At 35.7% G+C, this 13,839-nt stretch overlaps 1 protein-coding gene across 1 annotated transcript in view; it reads right to left on the bottom strand.

Annotated features, from left to right (window-relative positions):
• copg2 (COPI coat complex subunit gamma 2) overlaps positions 1-9,279 on the bottom strand; it is a 37,926-nt gene extending 28,647 nt beyond the window's left edge. The window contains exons 1-9 of the mRNA XM_039761372.1: positions 9,138-9,279; positions 8,138-8,190; positions 7,742-7,822; positions 7,578-7,649; positions 7,119-7,198; positions 5,267-5,342; positions 4,877-4,969; positions 3,268-3,354; positions 1,764-1,921 (exon numbers count right to left, since the gene is read on the bottom strand). Of these exons, the coding sequence (XP_039617306.1) occupies positions 1,764-1,921; positions 3,268-3,354; positions 4,877-4,969; positions 5,267-5,342; positions 7,119-7,198; positions 7,578-7,649; positions 7,742-7,822; positions 8,138-8,190; positions 9,138-9,174 (737 nt within the window). The 5' untranslated portion in view covers positions 9,175-9,279. The remainder of the gene's footprint in view (positions 1-1,763; positions 1,922-3,267; positions 3,355-4,876; positions 4,970-5,266; positions 5,343-7,118; positions 7,199-7,577; positions 7,650-7,741; positions 7,823-8,137; positions 8,191-9,137) is intronic.
• Positions 9,280-13,839: the final 4,560 nt, after the last annotated feature.

The following is a 13,839-nucleotide window of genomic DNA, read 5'->3' as shown; positions in this document are numbered from 1 at the left end:
AAGTGATTGCGAGTTGGATACTACCTGTACTGTATATTGCCAACATAGAAATCACTAATGGGCTTAATGTCAATAATATTCCATGTTTTGAATGCCTTGTATTATAGGAAAGATACTGTAATCATCATAGAATAGGTTAAACTGCCAGTAGCACATCTGACTTAAAAACGTATCATCTACAATGGTAACATTCTGAACAAGTTTTGAATCACAAACTTACTGTTACTTACTTCAGAAGATATACTGCACAAGGCATACAATGAAGAGCCTGAACAAAATGTCCTTTCCATAGTTAACCTAGCTGGTTCACATTAATTTCTTCTTAATATCTTACAATATTTAAGAATGCATACCTGGTTATCTGCTTATAAGTGGCTGGTATTTTGTTGAATTCCTGCCTGCCACATACACCTGGAACTATTGTTGCTGCAGGTCCTCCCTATGTTGGTTTTCTGAGCAGTGCTCTTCCATATTCAACTTAATGTACAGTTACACTGTACTTACTCGAAGTTTCACAGTAAAACCCCCCAATCTCCCACCCTTCAATCCCCTTAATCCCTCTAAATTTCACAGGAGACTGCTGTTTGATCAAATGTATTTGTATCATGCAACACTGTCACTCGCAATTTCACTTGAACTCTCCGACTTCCCTTTTGATCAAATGTCACTGCAATGTTCCACTCCAATGTTTCTGAGGATGCCAGTTTTTGTCTTGCATGCCAAAAATGTGCTGTTTAGGTTGACTGGACAGTGTGTGAATGGCTTTGATGCATGTGTGTGCCCTGTCCAGGGCTCTTAAGTGAAATGCAGCACAAAAACCCAATGTATTGAACTATGTAAGGTTTCTCTGTGTCTTAGCGGTAAACAGAAATCGTTTCAAAGACTGGCATGAAAAATAATTATGAAAGTAAAATTTTGGAGGAGTACATAATCATACATACACAGGTACAAATTACTTGGCGCTTCAAAGTGATCATGTATATATAAATATATATAGCCGACAGACTAGGGCATAAAATAAAACTGATTTCAGGGTTTTGCATCATAAAATGTAATGAAAAAATGTATTTTTGGAGAGAAATTCCTAAAACATTTGGTGATATTTAGTAGATTTACTTGGTATTTTGGTATTGTTTGGTATTTATTCATACAGAAATGTTTGTTCAAAAATGTGAAGTGTTATACTCAATACTCTTCAGTCATTTGAGACTCTTATAATGCAACAAGTGTAACCGTTAATTTTTGGGTATTTAATTTGTCCGCAGTGATGCCAAAAACCCCTTAGGACATACGAAGTTAAAGTAATTGCAAAGACAAGGATTACCCATAAAAACCCTGATCAAAAATGTTCTTATGCTTGATGCTCATAGTAAGCCTGATATAGTCACTGTCAATTTAATAAAACAGAAAAGTAGGAATCTTCCAAATACTCTTAAGTGCACTTAAAGCACTGACAGGTGTAAAAGCAGCAATATAAAGCAGATCACTGTAAAGCAGAAATAAGACTGATTTTTAAGATGCATATATTGCTACTACCAACAAAAAATATTAAAATTGCGAATGAGGATTAAGCACTTAGAAGTAACATTTGTATGTTAATACAGTATATTTCACTGGCTCGCAAGTAATCCAAATTACAATGACATACATGAAGTTAATTACAGCCTGTGGCAGAAATCTGAGGTTTAATTACTTGGTAAAGGCAAAGCTGAAATTATTATTCTGCAAAAACACTTGAAAATATAAGACCAAAATAGACCTACCCTCCATCGGTTTCCTCAAGTAGGCGGCTGGCAATCCGAATCAGCATACAGTAGGCAAAGGGTGATTTCAGGCCAGACTTTGTAAATGTATTCAGCATTTTTGTAACTGCTAAGCGATCATTTTTTCTCAGATGATACAAAAGCCCCAAGGCATGGTACTAGAAGCAAATTAACAACATTAGATTCTAATTGTATATTTTTGCACTGTGCAAATACTTAATAATTTAAAACAGATTTTGAGTTTTGTTGCAAACTTAATTAGGCTTTTGCCTAATATCATTACTTCCTTTCAATAGCGAAGATGGATAACAGTGGGATGGATTTATAAAAGCATCACATTCCAGATGGATTTTTATTACTGAAACTAAGAAATCTAAGGTTGAAAATCTTTAGCAATCAAAACAGCTTTCACCAGAAATTGGAGTACTTCCTGACAGAAAATCTACAAATACAAGACTGCTTCAAAAGCAGGATCTAAAATAAACATTAGTGTTAAAGTCCTCTCTTGTACCAAATAATGTTAGCTATTGTCATAATAAACTTAGTGGACTAAATATTAAGAATCCAATATAAAGAAAAAATAGCAGGCATGAGATGTCCATAAATGAAGCAGTTATAAAGGGCTAATAAAACTAGAATCTGGTGTATATAAGGAGTTTCAAAGACATTAAACAAAATGTATACAAGTATCACAGTGGTGATGACAAAATGTGTGATAAATAAATAGAAACAGGCTAAGTTAGGTAATCATTCACCCTAGATATATAACAGGATACGATAGCTATTTTGGTTTTTCTTATTCCATCAATAATAATTAACCAAACAGTTAAATAAGTGGTGGGATATGGAAACAATTAGTGTTAAAGGACAGAATGCTTATACAAAAGAATAAGAAGTTTTCATATGGACTCCTTTGGCCAGTCCAACCAACAATGGTTCACCCTTGGTGATAAAACTAAGGAATGTTGTAAACTATAGAAAACAAAAAATCTCTACAGCTTATCTGGATCAACATAAGCATTTACAGTGGGTCACCTAAAACCGCTAACATTATATATTCAGAGATAAAGGTACATCTCAGCCTTGGGGGAAACTGTGCACCTGCTCATTTTAGTTCTGCCAGGTTTACTTAATCAAGTACAGATTCATGTCTTTGTCTGTGCAGTCTATATGAATGTGTCTTCTACTTTACTAAGAAATTTAGTAAAAATGTTATTATTAAGTGTTACATTTTGTCACAGTCTCTTAATCACACATTATTTACATCTGCATCTTTTAATTGGTCAATTAAAACTATATTTAAGGGTATTCTGACTATAGTGAAAAGGGCTTGTTATTAGAATTGTACATCAAGAAAATGTGTGTAGGAAATAAGACACACTCAGTATATATATATATATATATATATATATATATATATATATATATATATATATATATGCAGAGAGGTTTGATGACAGACAATAGAAAAACCAATAATTTAGCTTGCGACATAGATACGTACCTGTACCATGATATTGTCACTTGATGCAGCTTCTTGTGCTTCATTAACCCAGCGTTTAACTACATCATAACTCATCTTCACCATGTGCTTTAAACAAAGACCAAAAACAATTAATGCAAAAAAGATGTTAATGTAAGATAAAATTCACAAATTTAGGACTTGGTGTAGGTTAAACTGAAGATTTTCATCCTGTTAAAAACACATCAAATGAATCCCATGAATAAATCACCTGAAAACAAAGCAGCACACAGATGAACACCTCTTTAAGCTAAAAAGTAGAAATCTGCCACTTCAGTCCGTCAGTCATTCTCTAACCACCTTAGTCCGGAAGAGGGTCACAGGGGTTTGCTAGAGCCCCTCTCAGCTAGTATATGGTGGAAAGAAGAAACAAACCCTGGACAGGGTGTCACTCCATCACAGGGTGAACACACACAGGCCAATTTAGGATCACCAATTCATCTAACCTACACATCTTTGGACTGTGGAAGGAACCCCACGCAGACACAGGGAGAACATGCAAACTTCACGCAAGGAGTACCCAGGACGCAAACCTTGGCCTCCTTACTGTGAGGCAGCAGTACTACCACTGCACCAACATGTCACCCCAATCTGCCATTTAAGTTAAATTGCGAACTGATTTACTAATAACTGCAATAATAAATACAATTCAACATTAAATGTTACAACTACTAAAAACTACTTAAAGTGGAAAACAAAGCCATACTATGTAGATTATATTATATACATATGCACACACTCACACATGTAAATTGTATTGAGTTTAGCAAGATTTTAGACATTTTCATTTGGGTCATATTAATATTAAAGCTTTTTCCTTTTTGTATCAAGGAGGAGTTCATTAACTTTTACTACTTCTTTTTACCAAAAATGGATAAAATACTTCCTAATTCTATAGGTGTTCTAAGAGCTAATCTTAGATTTGTGAAATACACTTCTAAGTTAAAGCTTTTAATTTATACTATTAAATCAGAAACAGTGGTTTATACCAGAACTGACAGTGCACATATGTGGAAAGCTTGATATGGAAATGCATACCGATCAATTTAAAAAATGCACCAGTAACTTAAAAACAAGTGCAGACACTGACAAAAGTAAATCAACCGGTTTCATAAATTTAGGACAGCCTAAAGTTAGCACTTCGGGACTACTCTGCTTGTGTTCCCTTCATAGTGGGTTAGTCTGAGCATTCTCTATTTATGTTTAAAGAAAGAAAGAAAGAAAGAAAGAAAAAGAAAAAAAAAACAAACTTGACAGACCACATGGAAAACCAGAATGAACAGCCTTCCCTTTGTTACATTTCCACATGATATACTTGAAAACCTTAATCCATCACTATTATCAAGGCTTCACTAAAATGCCATAACGTGTTAAATACATAAAATAAAATTTGCAAAAACAAATGAATTAAAACTTACTGCAATATATGAACTTAATACATTGTGAAAAAAAAAAAAATCAGCTGTAAAGCTGATGATAAACCAGAAGTGAATTTATCAAACTATACTACTCAAAATACAAGTAAAACTGCAAATTGCAATAAAAAAAAAAATACAGCAATAAAAGTACAGTAAAATAAAAAATATCTTACCAAAGAAGAAACCAATGCTGAGCTTGAAACGCTAGGCACTTTATCCACAATTGCTTGTTTCATGTACCTTTCTATAGCTTGAAGCATGGTTGTCTGGAAAATAATAAATCCATGAATAAGGAAACTGTCAATGTAACTTTAAAAAGTAAATTAAAACCTAAAGCACACCTCTAAGCGATTTTAGAGACATTTTCACAGAGCATATTTTAAAAACTCCACATTAAACTTTACTACAGTTTGAATTTGTATCACCTATTGCCAATGTTTAAAATTTAACAGAAGGTGACAGATGAAGCTATGGCACAATGGTTCCTTTCACCCTGATATTTGAAATTCAGAAGAAAAGGCTACCAATGTGTGCAATAAACAAAGAATGCATTAAAAAATTACATCAGTAATGCGGCAGAGAGCACGAATTGCAGGTCCCCTGTAAATATCTTCCTTGCCAGTCATGTCCTTGGTCAAACTGTTGAGGAACAAAGGGAAAAAAAGTGCAATTAATTTTGAAAATATAATGCACAATATATACATAACCACAAACATATACATTCATATATACATTATAAGTGGCTTGACAAATGTATGCACATGCCTCTTTTTGCTTTTTAATTTAAAATGCTGAGCAAAATATGTAATCCTTACTGAGCGCATTTAATATCATTTTCCTTTTTTATGTTGTAATGTTCAGGAGTTTTATAGATGAGCATACATCAACAGCTAGAAAGTTGCAATTGCCTTTGAATAGCATCCATGAAACTGGAGAAAACTAACTACATACAATAGGACCCATAAGATCACAAAAAACAAAACATATCTATAGCAGTGCAAAAGGTTCTCTGAATTGTGCCTGCTATAAGAGCTATTATCAACTATACTGTACGGATTACATTAAATATACAGTTTGGCATCTTTGGGACAACTTAGAATGCCATATTGGTAAACCTAGTGTTTTGACCATTGGATCCTGACTGTGTGTTACAGCTCCCCATACTACTATAAGACTACCCCTTGTTGCTACAGAGAAACAAAGTATTACTTTCACCAGATATACAACAGATGAACAAAAAAGATTTTGAGCTTGACATATAATAAAAACTACCCATAAAACCAAAACATGTTCCAATTTTAAACTTTAAACTTAATCCATGTAAATACTAACACAATTGTTATAACAGAAAATGTAGGTCATGCTTGAACATTCATAGAGGCCATAGTTTCACAGAGCAGCATTGCAAACCATGTAAAGCAGAAATGGGAAATAGTAAAACAAATCAGAGTAGTATGGATTGGAAATATATGTGTGTGTGTATACAGTATATTACACTCACATGCATTATCCTACTTAGCCTGGTCATGTAGCCTGTGCTGGAGAATCACCATGCTTCTACTGTTAATGTTGTTTGATGTCATATTTAAAATTAGCCTCTAACATCTTAAAGAGGGGAACGAGCATGATTTTTACATCTTCTTATAATAACTTTTAATGATTATTTAAAAAAAAAAAATCTAAAGTATTTAAAGGTCATTTTCCCCCACCAAGCTTGGAGGATTTTGCAAACATTTAATGCGAATGACAAAGGATTATTCCTCCAAAACCAGAGATTTTTATTGACTTTTCATGCATGTATAAAGAACAGTTACTGTTGCAAAAAAATTTCAAAACATAAAAAGATACTCTATTTTTAATTAATTTACATGATTTCAGTTGTTAATTTACATCAGTTTGTTTGTTTCTGACACAGCCAATCAGAAGTAGCACATCACAAAGAAAAAAACTGAAAGGCAATGGCACTGGAGGGTGCATAATGAGGCCTCTATAATTAATTAAAAAAAGCAGAAAACAAAACCACTAAAGTACTCAAAAAACTAATGCATTGAATTTCTAAAAATTCCAGCAAAATGGAAACTATAAAATTAAAAAAAAAAAAAACCAAAAAAAACACACTATACTGATTGGCCCCAAACAAATTGCAGAAAACAAACTTCATCATTACTTTGGAGGCATCCCTTATATATACACTCAAGTACACTGTATTTAAACATATCAAATATTCAGAGTTCCCTTGTTCTTCTGAATAAAAAAATAAAGCACTGTAGAAACGCTCCTTTAAATTGAATTATTAAATAATGAAACATACCGTGCACATTTATGATTCTGTTAAAGTACAAAAAAAACAAAGTATTTGCTGTGCATTCATTTAAACAATTAGTGGGACAAGATAAATTAAAATATAAACATTACCTGCTTGTTACAATGATCACATCTTCAGAAATGTTTGCCATTTCTTTTATTGTCAAGTAGCACATCCTTCTCAGAGTTTGCTATCCAGAAAAAAAATAAACCACATAAATTAAAAACGGATGACTCCACAACTGGTCAATCCCAAAAACAATTGCCAACACACTGAAAGCACCTCTGTAAAGAGCGTCCCAATGGTTAGAGCAGCATTTATTCACCCTGCAAATATTTACTTCACATCTCCCACCCAAGCTTGCTGTGTACTGTGCGGACCGATTCTTTATTACATGGCAAGTATCAAAAAATGTGTTGTTTTTGTTCTTGTTGTGGTGTTTTTGTCATAGTTCTATCCGAAACTTTGCAGCATTAAACCTGGTCCATCCATTGTGCGGACATTCCCTGCTGGACCCAACAACAATATTATTGTGGACACTAAAAAAAAAATTCTCATAGCATACTCACATCATTTGATTGAAACAGCCTGGTCATTGCAAAAAATGCCTCTGTAGCTTCAGTTGTTCCAAAGTGTTCACCCTAGAACATCAAATAATCTTTTCATTTAGGAAATGGTCTTTAAGCATAAAAAAACAGCACTCTTTAAAACAGAGCATGAAACATTTGCTTACCTGGTTCAGCAAATAAATTATTTTTGTTAGGATATGAAGACATCTTCTTGGGTTTATTGGTGTCTCATTAAAAATACGTGCCTGGAATTTACATAGATAAAACTTTAGTGGCCCCTGAGGGAATTCTGGCTTTTTACAGAAGCTCTTTAAATATATATATATATAAATTAAAAGTAATTGCCTATATACTCATTAACAAAATAACCCCTTCACCATTTGATCAAGAAAATAACTATATATGGGAGTAGAAACTACTCATAATATATTTGTATAAAATTATACAAATTTGCATTGTTATGCTATACTGCTTGTTAACACAATTTATATTTGTACTAAATGTTTAAAGTAATTTTTAAAAGAATACTTGGGCTTGTAGTAACCAAATAAAACATTTACCTCTTGCAAAACGGCACTTTTCTCAAGGTGCTGAAAAGGATTGGAGCCACTTCCTAATTGTTAGGGAAAAACACATCAGAAAGAAAGGTTCTTTAAAAAACAAACCTCGCATCCATTGCGAATTAACAAAAAACTCACATTATCACGATATAACAAAATGGGTTTATAATTCTCAGCTGAGCATTTTCAACATGAAATACTTTTCGACTCATTTTAATTAACATTTTTTCGCTTTCAGATTTATTCACGGATTCTGTCAACTTGTAGCAACGAACAACCAAAAAGCAAAAACTGAAAATGCATATTAACATAGTTAAACCGTTGGAGAATAAAGGTCATTCACACACGAATTGGCAATGATACCACAGCGCCACGAATACTTCCAGCAAGTGTCATTTTATGAAAGCATCAGGCATAAAGATTTGCAAGAAAGAAATCGTTTAAAGCATATTACATTGCGCTCAAAATTTCACAACTTAAAAAAAAAATCCGCAAAAGATGAATGTAAATCAAATATTACAGAAATAATATTTTCTCCCAAATTTAAACTTTGTTAACTGCAACATATATGACCCCGAGTATAAAACACAAGCTGTGCATTAAAAAGGCACTGTTTATACTTGGTGAACTCGTCGTAGTGCGCAATAATCCCACATGTGACAATATAATTGTTATTTATTAAATTCGGTACACCTACTCTCTTGAATTAAACCACATCAGTTCCAGATGCAAACGTATACGCTTCAAGTAAAACAGGATGAAAAGCAAATGGTGTCTTCGCGATGATGACTGGTATACATTTGTCTCATTAAAAGCAAAAGCATGTTTTATATAATAAAATAATTGGAACGGATTATAAATACGTATTGATTATGGAAACTAAATGAAAACGTAGAGGCTCCTAGGCCTCTACACTTCATGCATTAACTGTTTTGGTTTTTTTTTTTTTTGTCAAGCACGTTTTAACATGTGAAAAGCACTTTAAAAAGTTTAAGATTACCGGACTCCTCGTCCTTCTTGTCAAATTTCTTTATCATTTCTTCTTCACAACAATATAACCAGGGACTGACTTCACTTGGTTCCTTTGCTCAGCTGTAGTCACAGCTTCCACATCATCCTGTGGGTCTTCCGCCAGTCACAGGTAGCCGCGCCTCTTTCGTTGACGTGGCTTTGCTTCGGGTACATAACACCGGCAGGAAACAACCATTTTGAGGGAAGAAAAACGTTCCTTTTGAGCATATGTACAGGAGATGGGGTTTCAGCTTGCACACTCAAGCTTGTAAACCTTCTTGATTGTGTCGAAAAAAGATCCGACGCTTCAATAATAGTGATATTTTGAGATTTACAAAAACCAAAGAGATATGAGCTCAAGTCTGCCCACGGACAGAACTCGCATACAAAGTTTTGTTAACAGCATTGTTTCAATCGGGCAGGTGCACTAAAAACCCAAGAATTCGGTGTGTTTTCGTTTTGATCGTATCATAATGTCATTAAAATGGTACAACAAATATACATGTGTTTAGGGAAGGCAATTTTCTACAATAAAATAATGTTTAAATGTGTTTTCCAAAGGTATAAATTTATTGCCATTGAAAAGCACAAGTGCTCACCTGTGCTGAGTGCCGATGGATTCTAACCCTTTACATCGCTTCTTTACGTAGCTCGCTAGTCTTTGAATGGCCGTTCACTGTTACTGCAATATGTGCGACTTTGGTAGGCTTGTCGTTACTATCGGTTACCCAAAAGCTGGCAGTAAAACTGTTCATTTATATGACAGAGTGCAAACCAAGACTGCTTACAACTCTTTCCCGATCTGATGAGATAGCGATGTGAATAAGAATCCGGCGGCGAGCACCGGCGTGACGCTAACTTATATTTAAGCCAACGCGAATTCATTAATATGTGATAACTTATTCGTACCAGGGGATTTTTGAATCAATATCAAACATTAATATTTTCCTTTCAGTGTTTGTGGAATAATTGCACGGAAAGAAAAATGAGAATTATAACGTGGCTTGAGGAAGTTTAGAGAATATGCCTACTGTAATCTTCCAGAACGGAACAATAGTATAGGATGGTATTTACGTTACTGTAGGATAACAAATTCCACACTTGACTTCAATATCTTATCTGTATAAAATACGACCGGCTTCGCTCACATCCCGTTTTAAAGCTTTTTGGGCCAGCACCTTGGCAAAGTTCATTCTGTGCTTTAGTGACATTCGAAGCCCTGGACGTCATCAATCACGTCGTAATGAAGCTTCGACAAGCTGTTTACAAGCGTCGGCCTACAGTACTTTAGTAAAGAGATAATAAACACTGGCGTTTCGGTGTCAAGCGCCATCCGTATTATTGTGTACAGTAGTCCGTTACACGGTCGTAAATAACTGGATCGTATAGTTCCTTAACTATCCATCGCAAGGAAGACCGAAACTGGGCCGCTATTTAACAATTGAATTTGAGAGTTGCCACTTAAACCTATTCCGCTTGATTTTGAGAAGTAGCCCGAAAACCTACACTTTAGATGCGGGGCGAATATAATCGTATTCATCGGTCACGCAGGCATTAACTCGCATTCATAGAACTGCAAGGCAGGGCAACTGTATACAGTCAAATACAAACATTTTTGTCACGATTTATAAAAAAATGTAACATGTTCATATACAGTAGTATAAAACAAACTAAACAGGTTTTAAGGCTGACATATTGTATTACTGCAACATATCGCTTTAATCTAATTCAGATTCTCAGCAAGTGTTTTTCCCTCAAAAACAAAAGTGTGAAAATTATTACTAAAGATTATCTTTTTGTCCACCATCTAGTATTTCTAATAAATACATAAACAATACAGAGTCAAAGGGCACAATCCCCATTACTCTGTACTGTTGATCCAAGTATTTAAACTCATCCACCTTCGCCAACTGTACTCCTTGCATCCACACCATTTCACTGACCTCCTTCTCATTTACACACATGTAGTCTGTCTTGTTCCTACTGACCATTCCTCTCCTCTCTAGAGGATATCTTCACCTCTCCAGGGTCTCCTCAACCTGCTCCCTACTATCGCTATGGATCACAATGTCATCAGCAAACATCCATGGGGACTCCTGTCTACTCTCATCTGTTAACCTGTCCATCACCATTGCAAATAAGAAAGGGCTCAGAGCCGATCTCTGATGTAATAAAACCTCCACATTGACTGCATCCGTCACTCCTACTCCTGACCTTTGTACGGTCACACTTCCCTCGTACATATCCTGTACAATGCTAACATACTTCTCTGCCACTCCTGACTTCCTCATACAATACCACAGCTCCTCTCGATGCACCCTGTCATATGCTTTCTCCAGGTCCACAAAGATGCAATGCAACTCCTTCTGGCCTTCTCCAAACTTCTCCTTCAACTCCCTCAGAGCAAACATCGCATCTGTGGTGCTCTTTCTTGGCATGAAACCATACTGATGCTCACTAATCATCACCTCACTTCTTAACCTAGCTTCCACTACTGTTTCCCATAACTTCATGCTGTGGCTCATCAATTTTATCCCCTTGTAGTTACTACAGTCCTGCACATCCCCCTTATTCTTAAATATCGGCACCAGTACACCTCTTCTCCACTCCTCAGGCATCCTCTCACTTTCCAAGATTCCATTAAACAATCTGGTTAAAAACTCCATTGCCATCTCTCCTAAACACCTCCATGCTTCCACACGTATGTCATCTACAGAGGTGGGTAGTAACGAGTTACATTTTCTCCGTTGCATTTACTTGGCTAACTTTAAAAAAAATGTACTTGTAAGAGTAGTTTTACTACACCATACTTTTTACTTTTACTTGAGTACATTTGTGAAGAAGAAACGCTACTCTTACTCCACTACATTGGGCAACACTCGACTCGTTACTTTTTTCCATTTACACATTACACTATATTTTTGCCGAAGAGAAGTTGCCAGTGGATCTACTGCATGACTGTTTCACAATCGCACGTAGCAATAATAATCACAAGACTCCGTTTCACCAATCAGACGTAGCAACAAAAATCACAAGACTACGTTTCACCAATCAGACATAGGAACAATAATCACATGGCTCCATTTCACAAATCAGACCATGCAGTCACATGATCAAACACAAACTTTTGCGGCGTAGATACTGCCTGACGTCCTGTGTCTGTGTATAGGAGAGTGGCAGATCCCACTATAATAAATAACTGTTTCAAGCTGAATAAAAATGGTGTTGCTAAAGTATTGAGACTCAGCTTCGTGTTTTGGGGTGCAAGACGGGGACTCACATGTCACAGCACACACACGTGGTCACAATGCTGTAGTAAACAGTATATACGCTCGTACGGATGTTGACTATATGAGTGAGGCATGCTAACAATTTTCCCAAAATCCCGCAGCGAGACAGAGAAGAACCATCAGCTCAGTTGTGATCACATGACGCTGAGCAGACAAAGCGTATACGGACTACTAATGTAGAAAGACCTCGCTCGATTATTAAGTCAAAATTTATTACAAATTTTAGCTTGTCTTGATAAACACTTGTATACCAAGTTAGATAGATAGATACTTTATTAATCCCAGGGGGAAATTACTTTAAATTAAAATTTAAATTAAGGGGAAGTTACACGCAATCCAAGGTTCCACTGTACGTGATAAATGAGAGCCAACTCCTGCTGAAGCTTAACCATCACTTCACTGAGTGAAAAACAAGCACGTTTTTACCAAACATGCACAGACAGTCAAGGTAAAGTGAGACTTCCTGTACGTGCGCAAGCTGCCTTGTTCTAGTGTTATTTTCTATCAGCTGTGCTATTTGGAGGGCAAGTGCATGTGCAGTATTATACTGTCAGTGTACAGTATATCTTGTCACTGTAAGTAGTTTGCACTGTTCAGACATACAGTTAAATCCATAAATATTTGGACAGAGACAACTTTTTCTAATTTTGGTTTTGTACATTACCACAATGAATTTTAAATGAAACAACTCAGATGCAGTTGAAGTGCAGACTTTAAGCTTTAATTAAGTGGGGTGAACAAAACGATTGCATAAAAATGTGAGGCAACTAAAGCATTTTTTTAACACAATCCCTTCATTTCAGGGGCTCAAAAGTAATTGGACAAATTAAATAACTGGAAATAAAATGTTCATTTCTAATACTTGGTTGAAAACCCTTTGCTGGCAATGACAGCCTGAAGTCTTGTCCTCATGGGCATCACCAGATGCTAGGTTTCCTCTTCTTTAATGCTCTGCCAGGCCTTTACTGCAGCAGCTTTCAGTTGCTGTTTGTTTGTGGGTCTTTCTGTCCAAAGTTTAGTCTTCAACAAGTGAAATGCATGCTCAGTTGGGTTAAGATCAGGTGACTGACTTGGCCATTCAAGAATTTTCCACTTCTTTGCTTTAATAAACTCCTGGGTTGCTTTGGCTGTATGTTTTGGGTCTTTGTCCATCTGTATCATGAAACCCCGCCCAATCAATTTGACTGCATTTAGCTGGATTTGAGCAGACAGTATGTCTCTGAACACCCCAGAATTCATTTGGCTGCTTCTGTCCTGTGTCACATCATCAATAGATACTAGTGTCCCAGTGCCACTGGCAGCCATGCACGTCCAAGCCATCACACTGCCTCCACCATGTTTTACAGATGATGTGGTATACTTTGGATAATGAGCTGTTCCACGCCTTCTCCATACTTTTTT

This window comes from Polypterus senegalus, chromosome 8, assembly GCF_016835505.1.
Source record: "Polypterus senegalus isolate Bchr_013 chromosome 8, ASM1683550v1, whole genome shotgun sequence".
NCBI lineage: Eukaryota > Metazoa > Chordata > Cladistia > Polypteriformes > Polypteridae > Polypterus > Polypterus senegalus.
This window is presented reverse-complemented; position numbering and strand designations above follow the sequence as displayed.